Source organism: Taeniopygia guttata, chromosome 7 (genome assembly GCF_048771995.1).
Source record: "Taeniopygia guttata chromosome 7, bTaeGut7.mat, whole genome shotgun sequence".
In the NCBI taxonomy this organism is placed as follows: domain Eukaryota; kingdom Metazoa; phylum Chordata; class Aves; order Passeriformes; family Estrildidae; genus Taeniopygia; species Taeniopygia guttata.
Window position 1 is genome coordinate 24,981,429 of NC_133032.1, and position 24,277 is coordinate 25,005,705.

General features: G+C 39.6%; 1 protein-coding gene across 1 annotated transcript in view; it reads right to left on the reverse strand.

The window, feature by feature from the left end:
* Positions 1 to 246: 246 nt before the first annotated feature.
* Positions 247 to 24,277, reverse strand: part of LOC121470300 (PWWP domain-containing DNA repair factor 3A-like) — a 64,293-nt gene continuing 40,262 nt past the window's right edge. Inside the window, 5 exon segments of the mRNA XM_041717673.1 lie at positions 247 to 326; positions 329 to 425; positions 427 to 752; positions 755 to 1,021; positions 1,024 to 1,656. Coding sequence (XP_041573607.1) covers positions 247 to 326; positions 329 to 425; positions 427 to 752; positions 755 to 1,021; positions 1,024 to 1,656 — 1,403 coding nt within the window.

Below are 24,277 nucleotides of genomic sequence, written 5' to 3' on the forward strand. Positions count from 1 at the left end.
GGGGAGGTGGAAAGAGTCAGGATACAAATCATCCAATGGGGAGAGGAGTCAGGGGAGGGGTTGGAGTGGGGTGACTTGACCTGTACCCCATGGGGAAGCAAGCAAAGAGTGGCTTTCCAGGGAAGACTAATGGGAGAACAGGGGATACAGTATTTTCTAGAACCAGGGAGTGAACGCCTGGTGACCGGCAACCATACATTTGCCTGAAAAAGCAAGGAATAATGGGAAGTTGCACCAACCTCTGTGTTAAATGATGTTGCTTTCTGCTGGCTCCGGCCCCATCTTGAGCTTTTTTCTTCCCAGGACTTGCTCCTCAAGCAGCTCTTTCTTTTGCTCACAGGTAGTCCTTTAATATACTGCTCTTTTGCCTTCTCATAATCAATGTCATCCACAGCAGCAACGGCACAGATGATAGCTTTAGGTAAAAAGCGCATTTGAGATGAATCTGATGCCATCCCCCAGGATCTGGTGTACGTTCTTGGTGTCCACCTCCTTGTACACCTCCTTCAGGAACCCAAGCACCAGGTCCAGCTGTTCTTCATCCTCCAAATAAGCCTCCACACAGGTCATGTACCAGCTGGAACTCAGGAATTTCTTCAGCCAGTGGGATTGTTTCCCACTTTTCAAGATCCCCAGGAGATGCTCTTCAGCCCCTTTGGTCTTCACTATGAACTCCACCAGCTTCCTGTTCTCCCTATCCCTGGCAGCTCTGATCCTGTCAGGAAGAAGCCTCCTGGTGGGTTTCTGAGGGAAGTGTCTGAGGAAGACTGTCCATCACCTTCCTCCTTTGTGTTTGGGAATGCCATCTGCACCACACTCTGGTATCCCTCCTTCCTCACTGGGTAGCTGACATCAGCAGCAAAATACTCCAGGAAGGACCTGGTGAAAGAATGACAGCCCAGTCAGATCCGATAGTCCAGGATCAGCTGGAGGCACCACTTGGTTTCCCTGGAATAGTTCTCCTTGGCCCATTCTATGATCTCCTGCTTCTCCTCACAGTCAAAGTGCTTCAGGCTCTTAGAGACACTGAGAAATCTTTTTTCTTATCATTTGCGGTGCCATCTATGAAGAGCACACAGGCCCTCCAGTGCTTCTTCTTCACTGCTTTCACCACAGCTGGCCAGTATGGACACCGCCGCAACTTGCACCACACCAACATCCTTTCCTCAAAGAATTTGGGTCCTCAATGGGGCAGAACACTTGGGACATTTTCCTCCTCTTCATCTGCCAGAGGTGAGAGTGTAGGGAGGCTCTCTGAGGAAACTCTTCTGGAAGACATCCCAGAGGGTTCCAGCCTTTCATCTTCCCCAGAGTCAGGGGCTTTATTCCCAGCCAGGTGTGAGGTGTCCTGGTTTTCCTCCTCCTGAGGCTGAGGGAAGGTACCAGAAGGCCCAGGCGAGGATCCAGGGTGGTTCCTCTTTGCAGCCTTGGGTTCTGACTTTTTAGAGCAAGAGCGCAACAAGAAGCCGTGGGAGGGGGTGGGTTGGGCAGATTTCTCCCAGGAAAATTTGGGATTTGGTCCTTCAGCAGTGCTGCTATGCCCACCTGAAGTCAAGTCAATTGGACTTGACCCGACCAGCTCTGGCACGGTTGGCTGCAGGGGACACTCCCTGTATATCCAGGAGATTTGGGGAGCAGCTAGGGTTTTTGCCAACCCTGGGACAGAGGAGAGGCAACATCTGGGGAGGAGAATAAGAGGCTGACTCAGGACTGGCGTAACAGTCCAAGGTTTATTCCGGAGCTCTGGGGAGCTCTGCTCCTCAGGAAAATCAGCAGCCTGGGAAAGCGAGCTCCGGGCTCTCGCAACAGTTTATAAACAGGGATGGAAGGAAACGGGGAAGGGATCACCCACCACCCAATGAGGGGATTTGGGGGAGTGGAAGGTCCCCATCTTCCACTCTGACCCCACCAACAGACAGGTACACAGACCAATAGGGGAAGATTAAGGAAGGGACCCCTGGCCCTTGCGCAATCACTTGATGCCCGGGGTAGAAGGTTCTGGAAGAGTGGGGTGGGGAGCTGAGTGATAGACAAGGCACCAGGGATGGGACAGGGGAATAACTTTGCACTTTTGGGTGATGGATATTGAGGGAAGAGGTGGGAAAACTTAAGGCAAACCATTGGGGAAAAATGGGGGGTAAAGGGACAAACCATTAGAACAGGTACATAAAACCATGAAAACACAATAAAAAAAAAAAAGAGGCTGGAAAACGGGGCAGACCATTGTGGGGAAATGGGGGTACAAGAAGGAACCATTACAAAACTGGTACAGAATCTTAAAACCTTAAAAACACAATACAACACCTTAGGATTGTGGAGTGATAAAATCCCAGAAGTTCTGTAGCTATACAAGTTTTATGGGCTAAGATTGAGGAACTTTGAAACCAAGATGTGGATAGCAGGAACAGAGGTAAATTTACAAGCAGAATTATTCTGAGCTGTGGCTGTAACCTGCCTGACCTGAACAGCAAGATGAATTTTACTTGAATTACACAAGCACAGGAGCACACATGCTACCAGTTCCTTCCAGAGTAATCCCTGACACCAACACACCCTGGCACATGAATCCCAGGCTGTTTGGTGAGGTACAAAGTAAATACAGCTGTCAGCTGTAAAGACAGTATTTTCTTGTGCTACCAGCAATTCTCTCTGGAAACTCTTCATGTAAATCTAGTGGTAGGAATCTGCTATTTACTAAATTCCAAAATATGCTACGAAAACAACAGCCTGTCTATGATAAAAACCTCAAAATGCAAAACTGTGAGGACATCTCCAGAAAGAGGAACTTTATTTTCCATATTTTATAATACTTTAACACAGGTGTTTTCAACAAGTCCTTAAGAAGTGACAGTATGATTTTGCAAAACTTTTGCAAGACAGGTTGGGTATTTCTCTGGTCAATGATGTTACTTTGGAAATAATTTTAGTTATAAATGTTGCTATTGTATATATAATTTCATTTGTTTTAAAATGTAATGTTATATATTAAATAAGACATATAAGCTAAATATGCTAAATAGTCTAACAAGGAATTTGCATGCATGCAAAATTAAATTTATTACTGCAGTGTAATTTTTAATTTAACAAGCAATGTCTACAAAAAAGAGTGACATCTATTGACAAGTTCCACATATCCATAGCGGCAGCATCTGTCTTGGTCATCTATGTTGATCTAATGATCTAAGAAGGCACATTGGTCTTTTACAGTACACATTCTTAAAAATTATACATCTCTAATTTTAAACAGCTTGGATCCTTTATAAACAGAGACCAGTATGTTACTAAATGTGAACAAAAAATTCCCATACTGTAAAGACACAATTTTTCCAGATTGCAGGAAACCCCTTTTCCCATAATACTTTCAGATGAAAAGAAGATTTGGTGAAGGTCAGGCTAAGGCTAGGACTGATCACAACATTCTAAGTCAAATTTGGGGGTAGGGGTCTGCTATCATTGTCCGTCCCACTGGTGCATGGATTACATTTGACTCCTCACACCATCCACCTTGTTTTCAGCAGGCACAGATGTCAGAGGGGAAGAAATGAAAAGTAGAGCACAATGAAAGTAAGGTGGCTTTCCAAAAGAAGTAAACTGTCAAAGGTATTAACTTTTCCTAACATTGCCTCTCCAAATTAGCAGCTGTGTATGGTTGCTGTAGGGACAGTGTGCAATCAGGAACCCAGGAGACAGTGACTGTCTAGTCCCCAAGAGCCCAGAGGTGCCACAGTCAGGTGGGAGAATGGGGGCACAAAATTCCTTGACAAAGACACGTGCTGTGTCAGTGTTGGCAAGGAGCTGTGTTAGAACATTTCTCACGAGCTGGGAGTTACACACCTCACTGTGCCAGGACCAGAGCACTCAGTGTTCGGGGGACACCTCACAGGGATGTGTAACACCGCTTAATTCCTGTCAAACCTACATCTATGATGTTAAAACAACAAGGGCTTCAGAAAGGACTATTGCTAAATTAACTTTTAAGAAATGCAACAAAGTTCCTACAGAAAATACTGGACTAATTTTTGAATGAGTCATGACAGTCTGCTGAGGAACTAAAACATATTTTGTTTTCACAACAGCACCTAGATACCATCCTGATTCTTAAACAGTCAGGGCACATGTTTGGATGAAGAGCAATCATAGTTGCATAGGGTATAGTAGTGTTTTCTGAGAAAAGAGAAATACCTTTTTTTTCCCTTCATTCTAATGTTCTTCAAGAATGACTCTCCTTCCAACAGCTTGATTTCAACAAAAAAGGTACTTTTTCTTTGGCTTGTTGGGCTCCCCCAGACCCCAGAAGGAAGGTAAGTCTACCTCTTTTTGAGTCATTAAATCTTTGTTTGAAATTTTTCTAATGGCCATGGCAAAGCTAAAAATGGATTAGGTTATTTACCCCTTATTTGCAAAAAAAAAAAAAAAAAAAAAAAAAAAAAAGAAAAAAAAAATATTAGGCCACAATTGTCTCTGCCCTAAAAACTGTTGTGCTAATCTACATTCCATAACCATATTATCCATTAGCCTGAACATAAGTAAGGAACCTGGAAACGGTCTTCAAATGGTCAGCAGAAATATCTCCTGTTGGAGAAGAATAAAGAATTAATGCAGGCTGTGAAACTCTGTGCCCTTGCTTCAGCACACAGCAGCAGTGATGGAACCAATCTATTCCTGTAGCCATGAATCATTTCAAAAGTCAAACTGCTTTTGCTAGGTAGGAGCAAAGAAACAATTCCTATTCTAGGGAAGGGTCAGAGCTGAGAGTCAGGAGTCTCTTCTGCTTCCTCCACACTTGTCCAGAGTCAGACCCTGACACAAGGTACAGTCTGAACCCGTCCCAGCCTCCAGATGCAGAAGGAATGAAATAACACCAGATAAAATGTAACATGGGTCATAAATATAGTCCTCTCATAAAATTTTAACAAGTTCAAAATAACACCACCAGAGGAGACTAAAGACAAAAAATTAAACTATATACAGAAGGACTAACAACAGATTACATGGAAAAAAAACCCAAAATCCTGAAACTGTACTACATAAGAAAAAGTTTGACATATGCACATATTTTGCTTCCAAAAGTCAGAGGTGTTAAAAATCAGACAGAAGAACCCTTCCGATATGTGAATGTTATGAAATTTAATTATTATTTCTTAAAGGCAGAAATTATTTCATTTTATTGTTAAAGCATTACTAGTGCTGTTTACTCAATATATAAACATTGGTCTGCTGGCACTAGCATGGCAAACTTATGCATAAAAGCTTTGATCTCTCAGTGATTACACTTAATATTGCATCTACTCAACTGCAAAAGCAGCCTCCCCAGAGCTTTCTTAGCTGTTTTCAGTCAGAGAATATTTTGGGCCAAATTGAGTAATGCAGATTTAAAAGACTGGAATTTTAGTTCACAAAAAATGCTTGAAGCCACAAAACATAGTAATTTTCAGGCAAATGGTGACCATGTGCTTTCTTCACATTCTTCAGAGAGAATTGTCTTTGTTTAAATCACCCTGAATTCATTATTTGGGCATTACTCTGAACACTGCATTTCCCCATCACACCTGAAGTTGATAACCTGTCTGACCCTTTGTTTCAGCTGATGAACTTCAAGCGGTGCTTCACTTCTTAACGTTTTATCTAGCACAATTAAAAATTGGGAAGATTAATATACCTTACACAGGAGCAGGGGATGTAGATGGGAAGGCCATCACCGAAATATGCAAGAAGAATATGTTTGCTTATTTTATTGTTTCCTGAGGGTTGTTCTCTCCCCCCTTCCACTCCATCAGTACATAAATTATGCTTGTGCTTCCTTACACCCATTGAATACCAAACCTCCCACCACCTTCCTTCTTATGAAGATCATGAGTTAGAGAAGCAATAAAAGCCACATTCTTAGGCTACAATAGCAACATTTAGAGGTATTTGTCTTTTCCGTTTTCTGACAGATCCATTACCAGTTCATTAGCCTTTAGTGGGTAGAGACATTCAGTAAACAAATGAAAGTAACTCCATTTAAGAGCTAGTGAGCTAAATACAGCTCTCCTGCTCAGCCTGCTAATTACATGGAGTGTTGCGAGTGCACACAGAAACAGAGCCATCCTTTGCTGCGATTTTAGAATATCTTAAAATTCCTGAAAGCCAAGACACAAAATTAGCTTTCTTTGTCAGTGGCTACAAAGATGTGAAATGGAAAAGTAGTCCAGCAGCGTTTGTGCTACTCCATCTTGCTGTAGTCCAGAAAATATAGAGAATATATATTCTAAATGCAAAAGATAATTATCTTCCTCTTCCACTCTATTCCCTTGTTGAAGTGGCAGACTGCTCCAAGTACTACAAGAGCACAGTAGTGGAAAGGCCAACATCTTCTTAATTTTAAGCTTAAAAATATTGAAAAAATATATGTAGGAGGAGTGGCACATGAAAGCCGTCTTGATATCTGTGGTACAGGTTACTTTAGAATTAAAAAGCCCAGTATAAATGCCACCATGCCAGGATGCAGCATTACTTGTCCCTCTCTACGTGCTTTTTGTCTATCCTACATTCATGTTCCTGTATAGAAACCAGGGAGCCAATAATTTGGACAGTAACCACCTATAGATAATTACATTAAATAAATTTAAGTTAATCAACACAACAACACTTTACCTTGGCTAGAATAGAGGTAAAAATGACCTTTACCTTTTCATCTAGCACAAAGTGAAGAGAAACACCATTTAAAACATAGTAGAAATCCAGTGCCAAGCCCTTATTGCTAATAGCCATATACTTTTTTTTTTCTTACCGGTACTGTTTTTGTGCCACACTGGGGCAATAAGCCGGCTGTATCTCAAAGTTTTAAGAAGAAGGCAGGTTCACAGCCTGTTTCCTCCTAAGAAGGCATTGAGAGTAAAGTAGTTACTATCCAGAGCTAATCTAAGCCTGACTCAGAATTGATTAAATGGCAAGAAAATGCAGGCACTTTTTTAATGTAAGTGTTTTTACTTGGGGTGAAGTTGGAGGCAAAAATGATGATTCAACATGAGGAACCTAAGGTTTTCACTTATTTCAGAAGACTGAGTAACATTGTTGGTGCAGATGCTGGCTGCACTTTGACAAAGTATGATATAAATGTCAGAGAGAAACATTTTGGGAAGCTATGTTATTGCAAGGTCCTGTTGAAAGATGCTTTTAAGAAGCTGTTGTCTCTTTTCCTAATTGATCACAGGAAGTGCATCTCCTGGAGAAGCAGTGAGAGCTGGGATCAATGACATGCTAGTTTAATGCAGCTCTTAACAACAACCTGCAGAGATTAGGAGGCTGTCAGAAAGATAACACCGGAGATTTATAGATTGTTTTCTGAAGCCATTCTCGGCTCTCATGGGTGCTCTGTTATGTTTCTCTATGCTTGGATATGTAATATGTACTCCTCATATAGATCCAAGCAGTAGTTCTCATTTATGGAGAAAATAGCCTTGCACCTTTACGTGCTGCTCGACTCCCAATGCCCTGGGAGAGCAGGAAGACACGTGTCTGGAAGCTAAGCCGGTTAAGTAGTTAGAATGGCTCAGGGAAATCTGAGTTATAGCTGCAGTTCCTTCTGTCTCTTGAGTAGGGCATTATGGGCCTAATTCAGCTCCTGTAACACCACTAAATCAATGGAGCAGCATTATCAACAAATGAGCCCCCTGGGTGCTCAGCTGGGGCTCAGGTGCTGCAGTGTTTGGGTCTGAAGGTCCAGCTCCTGAAAGGCACTTGAGTCCTCAGGGAAGGGCTCCACTCCATCAGGGCAAGGAGAGTGTCTCTTTTCTCACATCCACAGCTTGGAAAGAAGTCAGACTGAAGTGCCCCAAAGCAGAAGGGGAAATAAAAGGTGCTCTGCTAACACAAGAGGGGAGCAGCACTATTGATTTTTATGGAATTAGGCTGCCCTGAACTATCTGAGGATCTGCTCCCCTCCCCTCTGACAGAACAAGCCAATGCCGGGATCGCACTGAGCTTGCCCAGCCCCTTTGACTTCTATATAAGAGTCTTTTAGAGACCTTTATATATTTATGGGATTTGCCTATTGTATCTTTAAAGACATTACATGTTTTACCTAGTATGACTGAGACAGAAGTCTTCATTGTAATTATTCCTGGAGATCATTTCACTTGTCAGTAGCCCGAGAAGTGGAAAGTAAAAATGAATTACCTGAACAGTCACTATTTGAAGAAAGGGCACTATGGTGCAGGCAGAGGAGAAATTCTGGATGTACAGGGAAAGGTTACTCCCTCAACAGCATATAAATCATAAAGATAAAACCAGTTAACCACTCCTTTATGGAATATTAGGAAGACTTTCCTATGACTTTTGGTTTGTTTTATTATTGTAAATCAGGAGTAGAGAGACCTTAAAGACAGAACTATAATGTATTGGGCAGTCTCAGCCCACAAATTAATCTACACTTTTCTAGCTCCTCACAGGACCTGCCATCATTTTCATGAATAGATGACAAGGACAAAGATGGACAAAGCTAATTAATTTTGTTTCTCATGAGCTGAGTGCAATGTACAAGGTGATGACTTAAAATGAAACCTCAGGAGCTAAAGATATATAGCGGCTAAAGGGGCCGAGGAAATGCTAAAAAATGATAAAACCTGAGGAAATGCTACCAACTTCTACATGAAATTTGGATTCTGTTTCAATTATAGAGTACGGGAAAAAGGAAAAGATACTTAAACACTACTTTTTAAAAAATTTAAATCAGAAGTGTTAAGCTGAGTTCATGCACCAAACCAAAGAGCATTTTTTGTGAAACTAGCATTAAAAAGCAACTGGAAGAAAGAGGTGAGTCAGTAATACTCATGACTTAGAGTAAATAAGGAATCTCATTATGTGGACTAAATGCACAAGACAGTTGTTTCCTCATACTGACAATAGTTAGTTTTAAGGCATGCACCTTACAGGTGGCATTTTGATCTGTGAAATGAACAACACTACAAAGTACTGAAGGATCTAAATCCATTAAGCTAGCTATAGCTTAAAATACAAGTTGTGTGTACCATAATGCACTTAAACAAAAATTTAATGGTTGCTGGGAAGATGAAGGTCATCCTTCCAGCATCCCCCACTTCCTCCTCCTCCCCCCAGCTCCGTGGGATATCCTTTTTGGTCAGCTATCCCAGCTGTGTGTGTATCCCCACACCACTGCTTGTGCAGCCCCAGCCTCCTCAGTGGCCAGAGAGCGGGGAAAAGCAAGCAATAATGAGAACATCCCTGTGCTACCCACTGTTTCCATCACAAATCCAAATCACAGCCCCATAGCAGCTACTGCAGAAGAGGAGTGCAGAGCAAAACCACCATGGTGCACAGCCACACAAAGATGTCCAAACACACACATGTCTAACAGAGGTTCAATACAAGTCCTTCACAAGTTGGGCACTAACTGGAAACAACGTAAGAGATGAGATGCTACAATAATAAATATAAAACTCATAGTACAAATGCATTAGGTAACATCAAACATAGGGCAGATGCCCACTTCTTTCAGTCTGGTAAGAGGATAGAACAGAATATGGAGCATAGCAATTACAAACAACCCCAATACCCCTAACCAGTAAAAAAAAAAAACAAACAGAAAAACAAAAAATCAAAGCCAAACAAAAATAAACACAACCAAAAAACAACTAAGCCTGTTTCCTGGGCATAAACAGTTGGATTTAAAGAGATGGGACAAGTCAGTTTAGCTAAATATAAACCATTAACTCATGGATAAAATCCATGTGGCAGACAGATCTGAAAAAGGTGGTTTTTTTTTCTCTCAGCCTTAGTTATATATTAAAAGCAAAGATTAGGAAAGACTTCTCTATAGCAGCTGGAGAAATGCAGTGAAGAAAGTCTGTTTGCACTATATTCATATGAATTTTGTGCGAAAGAATTCTCCAAGGCTAGATAAAAAAAAAGAATTGCAATTGTGAGAGCATCTGCCCAGGAAGAGGCCCTTCAGAACTGAGTTAAAGCAGCAAGAAATATTGTGTTGGAAATTTAAGTGGGGAATTTAAATATTAAATACGGTTTTCGTTGAAGACTATAAGATTATTATAAATGTTACAGAGGATAGAGAATACATGAGATCAAATCATCCACAACAAGTTCAAAGACAGCTTTTTACAGTGAATTCAACTTAACAACAATATTGAGGGGTTGTTAAGGCTCATTAGTATGCAATAAAAGAAATATATGGAACTGCATAAATTGAAGGAGCTCATGTTAATTCCACACGACTTACAGAAGTAAAAAGACAAAGGAAGACATACTTCTAATGTGTTAGTTTATTGAAATAATTTCCCCAGTGTGTACTATCAACCAGAAGCTTGATCACACCCATCAAGTAGGTTTCACCTGGCCTGTGATGCCTCTCCCTCCCCCAGTGTAGAAGTACTTCTGACCTGTAGGCGCCTCCTAGGGCTGGACCCCTCTCACCAAAGTTGACTGCAGAATCAGGCCCATATTCCATCAAAACATGAAAACAGAAAGCCATTATTGTTTTGCTCTAAGTTTGTGTGACTCAGCTGGGCTGTTTAGAGTAAGAAGTGCTTATATAATAGGCAGCTAAGGTGCCATTGCAGAACAAGAAATATATTTGGCCATTTGATGGCAGTATTAAATTGTGCATTGCAACGTCTTTGTTAGGTTCCGGTTTTGCTCTTAGGACCAAACCCATCTCCTGCACCTCTCCTTCTAGGGTTTTGGATTCACAGCTCAAGCCTCCTTTTTTAATATATAGACGTCATGAAAGAAAAGACCCTAAAGGCAAAAAACCTGTGAAGATTAGGCACAGTATGGATTAATATATCTGGAAGAATGTGTTGGAAGTGTATCTACTTAATATTTGAAGATCTCTTGATGTTTTGGATGACTTGAAGTCCCTACTACAACATTCTGGATCATTCTATTAAATAAAAAACCAACACTGAAGTAATTTGTAGTTGGAGAAGTGCTTATAAAAAATCCCAGCAATATTAAAGAAGCTTTTTTCTCCACATCTACAACATCACACATATCAACCTGTAGGGATAAGTCTAAAAAGACAAAGAGGATTTGCATTTCACTCTTATACAGCTCCAAGATACCAACAGCCAGGACTCAGGACCAGATGCTGTCTCTGAACACATCATGTCACATAAAATACCATTTATTCCCTTCTAGACAGTCTCTAACTACATTTACAGCTCTAACTCCTGTCAGCACATCATTCAGTTGAAGCAATTATTAAATAGCATGTTCTAATTTTTGTTTGGTTGGTTTCTGCATGTTTACAACAGGCAAAATTTTTTCAGATTTATTAATTGCACAGAATTACTAGATGAAGTGATGCAGGAAGAGGTTTACATACAGCCTATAACATCTAAGAGAGAAGTTATCACATTCACTTTGATCTCACTCTGCATGAGGACTCCCAGCCTTTTCCCACCATGCAGGGGAATGCAGCAGGGACAAGTTTTATCCCATGATTTCCTTCATAATTGATAACTTCAGTCATAATTGATCCAAGCAACCAAAATTATTTGACAAACATCCTGAAGGTTAGAGGGTACTCATTTTGTGAAACTTCCTTCAACATTCTCACTTGTCTTTAACTAAGTGGCATTAAATCCATTGGTTCTTATCTACAGAAAACCAGGAACAGCAGAAATAGGCCTCTCTGACTTTTCACTCTGAACAATGAATGCAATGAACAAGCGCCTAACAATGCAAAGGTATCTCTGAAGTACACGATTTTGAATTGACAGATTTCTGTCTGTGGTGGGTTGACCTTGGTTGGCTGGCTGCCAGACCCCCCTCCACCCCATCTCTCACTCCTCCTTCCTCAACAGGAAGAACAACAGGATTAACAAAAGCTCATGGGAATAACTGAGCATTTGGGTATTAGTTACCATCAGGTGTAAACATTATAAATTTAAAGAAACAGAAGATATAAAACAATTCCCACGATTCCTGTCTTATCAAGCGCAATTCCACTCCCTCATTTCCATCTCCTCTCCCTTCCCAAATGGTGCAGTGGCACTGGGATGAGGGTAAGAACACAGCAGTACCTCTCTGCAGCTCTTTCAGGTTGGGCTTCTCTCCATGGGACACAGCTCCCTGCTGTGTTACAGAGCCCTCCACAGCCTGTGAGAAATGAGAAGAAAGTGAGGAAACCTGCACTAGAGATTCTTCACAAACCTTAGTCACCACTACTTTTTTGGTTTTTTTGCTATTATTATAATTATTTTACTTTTTTCAGCATCCCCCCTCACACTAGACCTCAAGGCTTTTTGCCCCATTTTAAGTAGAAACCAGCACCCTGTCACAACCAGATTTCTGTAGCAGACACCCACCACAGATGCAGCTCAGCAGCACAGGCACCAGCCAGAGCTGGGGCTCCAAAAAACCGCTCTTTGCTCAGGAACCTCTGAAACAACCCAGGCCAGGGTTAGCAGTGATTGCACTCCTCTGGTGATAATTAGGGCCCTCATTAAAGGACAGCTACAAGGCACAGGTGGTGAGATTTTTTCATTTTAAACTTTCTTTGAGAGCAGAAAAGACCTGAAAGGTCCTAGTTCAGCTATCCCTGGCTGCACAGTGCTAATTTGTTAGTGAGGAGAAGATGGCTTTCTAACTCAGTGTTCCTAATACTTTCAATTTATTGTCTTAAGCAACAACTCATTGCCCAGTAACAGGAAACATGGGAAGGAGGAGTGTTTGCTGCTCCCTACTGTACACCTTAAGTGACCTACAAAATCCAGCTGGAATGATCTTTCTAGTTGATAAGCTGCCTTCAGTTTTAGAGCTTCCTCTTTTTCCTGAAGCATCAAATATGATCTGATAGGACACTGACCTCATGGAGTTGTGATGAACTTGGGAAGACGCTGCAATCATATTAAGCCCCTAAATTATTCAGAGCACTTTCTGGTAAAATGGTGCTGCAGGACAATGAAAGCAGACTAGATTTTTTTCCTCTTGCTGTCTGTAATTGTTTCTATCAGATAAGTTATTTGCTATGCAAGCTTACCTTCGAAAGCATGTTTATTTGAAAGAGGAAAAAATCCTTTGTAGGACTTGCACATGATTAAATGGCTTTAACAAAGCATAATGAATAGTAATGACAAAGACCTGTCAATTGGAATTTTAAGCATTTTGGCTCATGAATTGGAAGAGCCAATGATATCAAGATGACTGCATGTAGTAAATAAGTGGGTATTTGCCAGTGCTGCCTATTAGTGAATATTACAGGTGCATGCTCCTAGTTTGTATATTTCTGCAAATAACATTTCTTCTGTAATTTTAGTGTTATCACAGTACAGGGAAAAACAGCATGGAACTGTTGTCTTTATCAATATATTCTGATATTTGAGAGGAGATCTCTGAGAGCTTGTACAACCCAAGAAAGATTGGGGTTTTTTTTGATTTCTCTTTTTTAAAAGGGACCTTGGTCAGAAGTAGCCAGACAATAGTACAGGTAAGTCCCAGCACTGCTACAGGAAGGGTGACTCAGGGAGGGGTGTCTGGGTTTCTTTGAGAGATTGATGGTGATTTTTGGCATGTTCTGTCCTCAAAGCTCTATGCAGGAAGGCAAATATTAGCATAAAAGTGCACAGAATGAAACATTTTTTAATTTCCCCATTGTATTATTATCAGTTATCTCATAACCAGGATTTGATATAAGGTGTGCATTGAGATAATGACTTTTTAAACTACTCCATGGTAAACACTGCTTTATGGAAAACATCTTTTTGCATGAAAACTTTGTTTCCTTCCAGAAATGAATTTGGGGGGGAACTGATTTTTTAATCTCTATTTTATTTTTTCTTTATGCAGTTGCCTAAGGTAATACAGCCCTTCTAAACATGTGGTTTAATTTTTCTCATTTCACTGACAGAGATAGGGCAATATAGGTGAAAAGAATTTGAGAGGGAATTTTCCAAGTTGTGCTTATACCTTTCATCACTATCACCTTCAAAATGAAACAAAATATGAAGTTATACAAATATTTAGATATTCTACTATAGCAGACAGGATCTGAGGAAAGAACAATAAATGTCATAAAACCTTCATTTTCCATCCAGTTTTCCGTGACAAATATCCTTTTCTTTCATACAGCTTCTGTTGAGGAAGGCCCATGGAGAGGGATGGCTAGGCATCTATCGCTTTATCACTCTGACAACATTCGTTAACAATGTCACCTTTCCTTTAAACCCAGAGTTTGCTCTAAGAAATCTATTTTTTTAACAATATACTGTGTGGCCAAGGCAATTTTTAACATCTATTACTCTTGTGTATTGTGTTTGAAATTGATAGTGCTGAATGTGTTACATTTCTACCATCAGATACTCATTGTGGGAGATAGAAATGCTGTGAAGGCCACTAACATCTCATTGAAGAAAAGGAACAGAAATCTGATGGCTTTCCATTGAGGGACAGCTACTCAAAGGGAGGTTAAGTAAGCACAATATGTTGGATACTGCTTTTTCCCCACTGGAGAAATGTGTACCAAAGCACTTCAGAGCTTTCCATCAGATCAGTGTTCTGGTGTCGGTGCTGTAAACAATTTCAATAGGATGCTGGCTGAGAGAAGTGGAGAGAGAACAGTAGAGAAATAGAGGAAAACAAAAGGTGAGAATCTTTTAAAGAAAGTGACAATTTTTTTCTACAGTTATGAACAAGCATACATACTCCTTTTGAATGCAAATATTTAATTGTGTATAAATAGGTTTCCATTAATAACAAAGAGCAGTGAAGCAACTGAATATGTGCCAAGATTCTGCCCTGTATTTTAATAAATTCGAGCAGATTCCCTGAATTTAAGCAATAATCCTAGTACTGACTTAGTTTATTTTCTGGTGTGGAAAATCAGCCCTACTTCAGCATGTACATCAGTTGTCACAGGAGCTAAATCAATCAGACAGTCAAGGTGGATCTGCCTAGATCTCCATGTGAAAGTGAGCTGCCCAGAGCAGCCTTTAGTCATTGACTCAACAGCCTGGTGTCATTAACAAGCGAACCAGGGCTCCTCTCTTTGTAAGCAGGGGACACTTGGCTGCCTGAATATATTTCAGAGTATTTCAGATCTGAGTGCCACAGTGTCCTCCTGTGACTCCCTCATCTCCTGCCTCAGCCTGAAGCCTTTGGCAGGACCCCCCTGTGCTGAACTGCTCTACACAGAAATAGCCATCTCCTGTTCTTCCAGCTGTTCCCTTTTCACAGGGAAAGCCTGCAGACTGAGAACTATCCAAGTGGGACCATCCTTCACACAGCCTGATTAATGTTTCTACAGGCTTCTTAGGAGATAAGTACTATTTTATTAAATTCTCACTCTACTAATATCAGAAGATCTTCTAAGTTAAGCACTGGTCTATGCAGCTGATTATATTTTCTACACACCTCTAAATTTTCTTTTCCAAATTTTTTTTTTGAATTCTTAGGCTTTTTTTATTGGGAAAAACTTTTAAGACAGAAAAAGGGAGAGAATAAGACTAAACCCCCTGAAATGTCATCCTAAATACCAGTTCAACTCCATATTCTACCTTTGGGTTTCAGGTCCATCATTATATAATGAGGTACCACTGTGTTATATATCATGCAAACCTATGACACAGGAAAAATAAAAATAGTACTTGAGTGTTGATTTTAATTTTCTCTTATCAACAGCTTTGTTCTAAGGTAAACGTAAATGCCTTCTGAAATATGGATACTTGACTCTCTCTTCGATTTGTGTTTCTAAGATATAAATAAAACAACTGAAAATAGATCTGAAATACATACACACTCTGAGAATGAGTGGTGATGAGCAGCCTGTGGTACAAAGTGAAATCTTGTTTCTTGTGAGCTGATAGGGTGTCATAGACTTCCCCTGGATCACGGAGTGCAATGGATCTTTTCTTAAGACAGCCCTGACAGCTTCATGTAACTGAACTAATTCCAAGTGATGTTGATTTAATTCATTGAGATGAGAGTCTGATAAGTGCCTTCAGTCTCCTGTAGAAAACAATGTGCGTTCCTGCTGCTCTACACAAATGCTAACAACAACATGTTGGAACACAAGCTCAACAAATCATTTCAGCATTTACTTTAGCCTGCCCCACTGCAGCAAAACACTTAAGCACATGCCTAAAGGTATAGACATGCTCAAGTGCCTTTCTGATTAATGATGAACTGGAGCCCAAGTGTCTAATTTCAAGGCTAACACTGTGTCTTATTGCTAGATTGGAAGAATTACTCATTCTGGTAGTATCCAGGGAGATTAACATCACATTTCACTTCCCTTTCTCCATGAATGCTGCTGGTACACAGTGGACGAGCTGAGCCCATGGGCTGGAGGAGCTCTGAAATACTGACACACAATCTGACTTGCCAGCGAGTGATGTCCTGAGTTCCTCAACAGGCAATCAGGATGACCCCCGCCCCCTCACTTAAAAAAACAAAAAAAGAAGTTTTACAAGCAAAAAAAAACCCCAAAAAAACCCAAAAAAAGAAGTTTTACAAACTGTTATTCATCGTTTAAATTAATGAATCCTGAAAATCAGTTTTCAGGAAATAGTGGGGAGGAAATGGTTGAAGTGCTTTAACATCCTGTCAAAATGTCACCTATGTGCAGGAACAGCATGTGTTCATTTTAAAAAGAGAGAAATGCAGAAAAACACATGACAATCAGATCTGAGCTGAGGAAAAACACAACCAAACAACCCACCCAGAAAAAATAAAAAACCAAAAACCAACCAACCAACCAACCAAAAAAAAAACAAAACCCAAAATGACAAGGGAATAAAATGAAGGGTAAAAGCATTGTCTTTACTGCGAATCCTCATTTCAGTCTCCAGACGGTGGAAACAACAAGGTCAATGTCTCAGTTTAAAGAATACAGCCCCCCCATTGCCAAGGTACCAGAGACAATGTCAGACTTAATTGACAGATTACTGTCTAATCAATGATTTCTCTGATTAGTGACCCACTGACAATACAACCAAATCAATGTGTTTATTTCAGGCATTAGACCTGATGCTCTAAAAGAGTGAAAACCAGGAAAAAATTACAACATTAAGTAACTTGAATCCCCTGCATACCAATTACACCTGTCATTCAGCTTGCCTATTTACAGGGTTTGAAAGATTTAGTTGACAACAGAAGGGCTAATAAACAGAATCCAAGTCATGTTTAATTATATCAGTTTTATTATCTTAATTAATCAGTCCACTGCTCAGCACTCTAATATCATAATGTTGTCTTTTTTTATAACAGGCTACAAAAGATTTCTTTATTTCTCTTTACTTATTTTTTGGCCCATATCTATTGTGGCACTCTTTCTGTTGAATTCACACTCATAGACATGAGGCCAATGTATTAAATCTTTGAAAACTGCTGTTTAGCTGGAGAACAAAAACACCCTGAAAGCTGAATGGAATACCAAAAAGACAAGAGAGTCTGTACTCTAATTAATTTCAGATGAAAAGGTAAAATTAGAAAAGACAAGAAGGGATTTAAAGCTCAGAGGTGTCTGGACAGGAATTTGGAAAATACGGTGTAACTGTGCTACTGATGATAAAAATCCATATACCAGTGCTTGATTACAACCAGAGATTATATAAAAAAATGTAAATTATGACTTAATCTATGCAAGAATAGCTAGATATGCAATATCCTCCTGATAGCTGAGATGAATGTGCAAGGGGGAAACTGGATAATACTGATTTCAATTTTAATTCACGTTTCAAATGCAAACTGTTTTAATTATGTCTAATTGAAATGATTTATTGCCTTAAGTAGCAAGGAAAAAGACCTGAACAGAAATTCAACTTCTTAATCTTTGTGCCACACGTTGCTCCTGTTCTCCATTTGTTTATTGTGTTGAATAAGAAATGGGAGACATGTCTGCGTCATGCCTTTGCATATTTAGCTTTTTTGAGCTGAGTTCAATCATGATGTAAAGAGAGGATATAGTTTCCATGGGGGAGACCCAATGATGTGAAAAGGTGAACCATTTAAAGATGCACTGACAGCCTTCTTTAAAATAAATACAGCTTAAGTTCCAAAGCTAGCAGTAGGTGTATAAGCTGAAAATACCTCAAAAAAAAGCTCAAAAGATATTCTGTAAATAAAGCTTCTTTTTTTAACTGACAAAACTTCGTTCTGGAGTGGATTATTTTTGTGGCTGTAGGAAGTGCTGTTGCCACCACCCAAGGATTTTTCTATTTCATAATTTCATCCCTGAAGATGGGGCCTATGGTTCTACCATCACAGAGCAGTGAACTGGTTACAAACCTGGCCCAGTTACCACTGTCTTCTCATTTCTCTGGGCAAGCAAAACTCTGCATTTTCGTGGCAGCCTCAATAGACAGATAGAGTGGGATACTCTGGGTAAGGCAGCCTCTGGGTCAGTGGCTTGGGCTGGCTGAGATGATGGCTCCAGCATGAAGACAAGCAAACAAATTCCTGTTTCCCCTGCCCCTGGAGGAGTCTTTGTGCAGTTGCAGGGCTTGTTTGGGAATGCAGACTTTCTTCCAGAGCAGTCAGCATTTTCAAGTCACAGAAGGAACCTCAACCTCTGGAGGTCAACTGTACCAACCAGCAGCTCAAAGCTGGGCCTCATTAGATTGCTGTTGTGAGTGGCAAACAATCACTTCGCTGAACAGCTCTATCAGCCTCTGGCTGATAACAGCTCATCACAGCAGCATCAAGGCTTTGTGGGGTGATGCAGGTCCAAAAGAGCATTCCCAGTTCTCCAAAGGCGAGCATATCTGCCCCACTGCCCTCCCCTAACATCTCCTGGCTAGCTTGAGGGAAGGTGACAGCCAGGCCTCCAGGGCTTGGAGGGATTTTTTTTCTAGTTTTCAAAGGGAAAAATTGGGTAAATATATTGAAAATTGAACTTTATTCTATTTGCCTTTGTGCTATATATCTGCTTATAAAGCCAAAAATATGGATTTCTGTAAGAATATCCATTGACTTTAGTATTGATAAATTTGCTGATTGAAGTGTGCTTCAGGAGAGGTATTAAAATATATATTGAAACTCCATTGAAATATATAGCTTTTCTGTGCATTTTTAATTTTCTGTAAGAGGGATAATTCCTTGTTCAACTGGTTCTAAAAATAAACAAAAGAGGAATTATTTTCTAGTGCAATCTGTAAGAATTTTTTTAAAGGAAGGGAGGTGAAAAAGCAGTTGTGGCAATTTTTGTACATGGTACACAACTGACCTGAGGGAAAGCAGCCTGCCAGGAACCTCTCACGAGGAATAACTATCCATAGAAATTCCCATGTTTGAATTAATGCTTGCAGACAAGCAAAGGCTGATGTCAAAGTTCTGAAGGCCATATTAGGACAAAGTTTTTCTAGTTTTCTTTGAAGAGCAAAGCATTTTGGACTATCTTTCAGTTCCTGTACCTCAAGTCTCCTTGACAGACCATTATTTGTTCAGTCATTACATTCTCTTGATTCTTTCTGACAAACTTATCATACACCCCACTGGGACCACAACCAAAAAAGCATTCACCTTTATACAAAGGGGCAAATCCTGACAAAGAATGCACAGCTGGAGTAAATGCACTGTTTTGTCAGAAAATAAAGATAAATGAAAATTTCTGCTGCACCTTGTCACTGTTGCAAATCCAAGCCATGGTTTCTCCCCATGCTAACACTCCTGCACAAACAGCCACAGTAGAGCTTAGATTCATTATACAGAGGTGCACTTTTATTTTCCTTTTATTGGCTCTCTCTTGTCTATTCCTCCATCCATAAGGAAGGTGGTGTTTCATTTTTATCTTGTTCACAGCTGCAATGGGAACAATTAATCCTTGTTCAACAGCGGATGCCGTATAGTCAGTCATAGCACCTTTTTCCTTTAATGCTTTCAAATCATTACTTTTTGATCTGCTTATTGCTTTTAATTTTATTGTAATTGTTGCTGAATTTTTCAGTTTTAATTTTAATGATATGGTGTTTTTCTGGTTTTGTTTTTGGTTTGGTTTTTTTTTTTTTTGCGCGTCCAGAGTGCTAAACTCCCTGTCACCATTCATTCTGTGCTATATTCAGATCTGATATATCAAAACAGATATCAGCAGTGTGCATTCTCTTATCTATTTCTGAAGAACTCAGAGTAATAGAGTGACTCTTGGAGACAAATGTCATGACCTTTTCTATCCATCCCACAGCTAGAATTAATGATTATAGGTGCCTAGCCATTCCACTGGTGTCAAAAACGGGTACACAAACACAATAAGTACTACCCCAAACACAGCATAACTTGTACTGTGAGTCTGTCTTATTTTAAGCAGAAAGTCTTCTTCTTTGCTGCAGCATACTTGTACTAAATCTTGCAGTTCAGTCATTCCACAGCCAGTCTACAACTGGTTTATTTATCTATATGCATATATAATTGCATACATATGTTTGTACATACATGCAAACACACATCTCACAGACCAAGGAACAACTGAACATGATGAGTACCTTAAGAGGCAACTGCTGAGAGTGAAGGAGATGAGAGAAGAAAAAAGATTAATTTATTTAATTTTACTGGAACATCTGGATCCTTGGTTTGCAAGTTCCCATAATAACATGGAAACATTTCCTTTTACTCACACTAAAGTGATAATTTTGGTCAATGCAGCTTCCTAGATTTCCACCACTGAACAGAACTCAAAACCTGTCACTTCCCTTTTCACAGGGTAAAATTCCTCTGCTGTGCATTTTAAGAAATATGATTCACCTTGTAAAAGGCAACAATCTGTCAGCTCTGGGTTCAGGTACCTGCTTATCTCCACTGCTAGTGATTTTCTCCAAGTACAGGAGTGCAGGCAGATAAGGAGGAGTGTCAGCGTAGTTCAAATACACCATCATCTTCTGCTGAGACAGACAAACTAGGAACACGTGCTCTTTTAACCTGAAGCCAGCATTACATTGGCCATTAGGAAGATGAGCTTTTAAATGGAAGGACTGCTGTTGGTTACTGATTACTTTGTGAACAAGACTATTTAATGGACTCTAATTTCCTGTAACTAATTCATTCTTTGGGCTCTGGAAGTAATTTTGGAACAATATAACAGGTGATGCTAATAACTATTTCTCTCTATAAAATCTAAATCTCTAAATCAAGATATATATTTTTCTCTTTTTGTGTTTCCTGACACTTAATCCCTAAAGTGCTTTACAAATAAGGTAGCACAATTACAGAAATAAAATTGCAGGACATGGAGATAAATTGAAATGAAAAATAAATAATTGATGAAATGTATATTTTTTTTCTTGTGCATTGGAACAGGCTGCCCAGGGAAGTGGTGGAGTCACCATCCCTGAAGGTATTTAAAAGATGTGTAGATGTGGCCCTTAGGGACAGGTTTATTGGTGGGCTTGGCAGTGCTGGGTAAACAGCTGGACTCAATGATCTTGGAGGTCTCTTCTAACCCAAATAAATTCTCTGTGTTCCAAAGTGCTATGAGATATTGGATCTCTGTCAGTGAAGTTGTCTTGTCCATGTTTAAGACAGAGGAGGTGCAGTCCAGCTCAGAGCACAAGCGTTCGCTGGTATTTTGACAGCTTTTGCTTTTCTGCACATCAGGTGGAGTTCTCCATTCAGTAAGGAACAGCAGAAGTGAGATGTGGGTGCTGTAGCTAAAGCAAAATGCAGCCCACAGGGGTTTGTACAGCCAGCACACACAGCAGCCAGGAAGGCCACCCCGCTTCACCTGCATCGCTTTAAAACTGCATGTGTCACACGGCGCAGATTCACATTCAAAGCTTTTCCTGCACCTGCAATTTGGTATTTGCATCTGATGCAGAAACCTTGCCTGGCATCCAGTAAATTCCTGCTCCTTTGCAGCTGTTTGTCAGATGAACCCTGGTGGGAATCTGTGCAGAGGTGAAATGATAAGTTCAGGCAAGTGCAAGGTTCTGGCTTCTGCTGGAAAATCTCACCTTGAGACAAACTAAGCCATTTTTTAAGGCCCTTCCTTTGCCATTTCACTAGTGAAGAGTTTCAGCCAAGAGTTCAGGAGTAAAGTAAGAACAAGAAACCATCAAAAGCAGGAGTGAAACAAAAACCCTTATTCTGTTTATGATTCCTTTTTCCAGGTCCCTCTTTCTGGCACTCTGTTGTTTTTATGTGCTGGGCAGCAAAATTCTCTGCTTGTCTCTGTGTAAAATCAGCTGTTTTATGTTTTCTAACCAATTAATATATTTTATTGATTATGTGTGTGACTCTTTAACAATGACACTATTTGCAGAAATCAAAGTGGAACACGTGGAAATAATATTAATCTTTTTAAGTAAAGTAATTCCAAAGAAAAAGGTACATTCTGTTCCATTTATTTAAAATTTATTTTAATGCAGATAATTGGTATTTATTTGAATTAGAGTGATATGGCGAAAATCTAGAAAATATGAAAAAATATAACTATTATAGTAATTAATATTTAATATTTTAATGTGCAGCTACATTTTATCACAAATAAAACTATTATTCTCTCATTTTGCTCTCACAGCTATGTATTATTTTTATGAAAACTATATTCTCATTACATTTTCTGGTTTTAATCAGTAATGTGATTTCCTTCTCTGTGCCAGGCAATTTGTGAAAAATGAGGCATTTCCTGAAAAACTCTCAGTTATAATGTTTTAGAATCAAAACCCCTTACCTTAATTTCATAGAGAATGATTACACAAACTTATTTCCAGAAACAGTCTGGCAAGAATCTGTCTTTTTTTTGATCTTGGATGTGTATTGTCCCAACTAAAAACTGTTGGATTTGTGCAGTTCAAAGCAGAAGCAAAGGAAAATGATTTTTTAAGGATTTTGAAAGGATTTAATGAAAAGTAAGATTGTTGCTCTGTTTTAGTATTTTTCTTTTTTTATATAATTTATTTTCCCTTTCCTACATGACTTTCAAAATCAGAAAGACTTGAAGCCATCTGAAAGAACTTACCCTGTGAAGGAGAGGAACTCCACAAAGGACATTTGTGAACAGTGACAACAGAAGGAGGATGCATGTGAGTGGCACACAATACTGGATATGGAAGCAAATATTTCTGTGTGCAGAAACCACAACTAAAATAAATCAGATGCAGCTTGGATAACAGCCAAGGGCTCAGCATTGTGAGGACTACAGGTTATAAACATCTCAGACACCATTGCCACCTTCACAAATAAAACATGGTATGTTCAGATGACAACATTTTCTGCAAAGCAGTACTTTTAATAACTACTCAACAGTAATTTAAGATTATCATATTACTACATGGAATACAAACAGGTCAAATAATCACTCTGAAGATTAAACAAATGGAGGACTGTACAAGTTCAAGTTAGTTTTTCCTCTTCACTGGATATTGCTACTCCTGTTATGTTTCTTTCTGGCAGATGTAAAGTAGCTCACTTGAGAAACCACTGCATTTCCAAGAGAGCTCTGGACACACCAAGTACTCTCGAAAAATCTAGGCTTAATTGTGAATTTTATGCATTCAGAAATTTAGTAGTGACCAGCTCTGAGACAGTACCTTCTGCCAGTAATGAAGAGAATAATACAGATTGTATTCATAAGCAGTAGTGTACATATGCAACTTTCCCAAAGTGAAGGATCGGTATTTGCCAGCTGCTTTGTTTCAGATGTTAGATATTTCCTAGGGACAGCATAAAAACTTGGTAATAGATGATCACTTTAGTGACTACTGGGAAATGAAAGCATTTTATGGCAACTGCTCTAGCTGCTGCAATACACTTTAATCTCTGACCTGAAGTACAGCTGCTACTTCAGAGCAAACAAAAGAGGCTTACAGACGACCAAGGATCAAATTTCTTGCTGTTCTGCATCTTGTATCATCATTTACCATTGTGAAAAGGGGAATAAATCATCTGCTTTTCAGACCTGATTGTACTGTGTACCCACTTTACAAAAGGATGAAGGATGACACAGGTAGGAAGACAATGGGGAATATGCCCAGAGGGATTTATGTCTGCACTATTAGGCAGTTTGGGTTTTGAGCTCGTATGTTTTTCCCTTTGGAGAGAATAATATTTAGGGAAGACACTTGATGCACATGTAAGATAAACCAATACATTATTGAACAAATCTGTGTTGCCATGTGCTGATTGCTGTTTGCAAAAATATGCCATATATGAGAAACTAAATAATTCAGGATGGCTATCCTGTTCCCATATACATGTATCATAAACAAAATAGGAGAACTCTGTTTGCTGCCCTTGTCAGTAAAAATCAGCAAATTTTCAGTGATGTATGGAGGCAATGTGGCAGAAAACGAAGAGTTATGAACACTGAAGTAACAAAGTTTTGCAATAT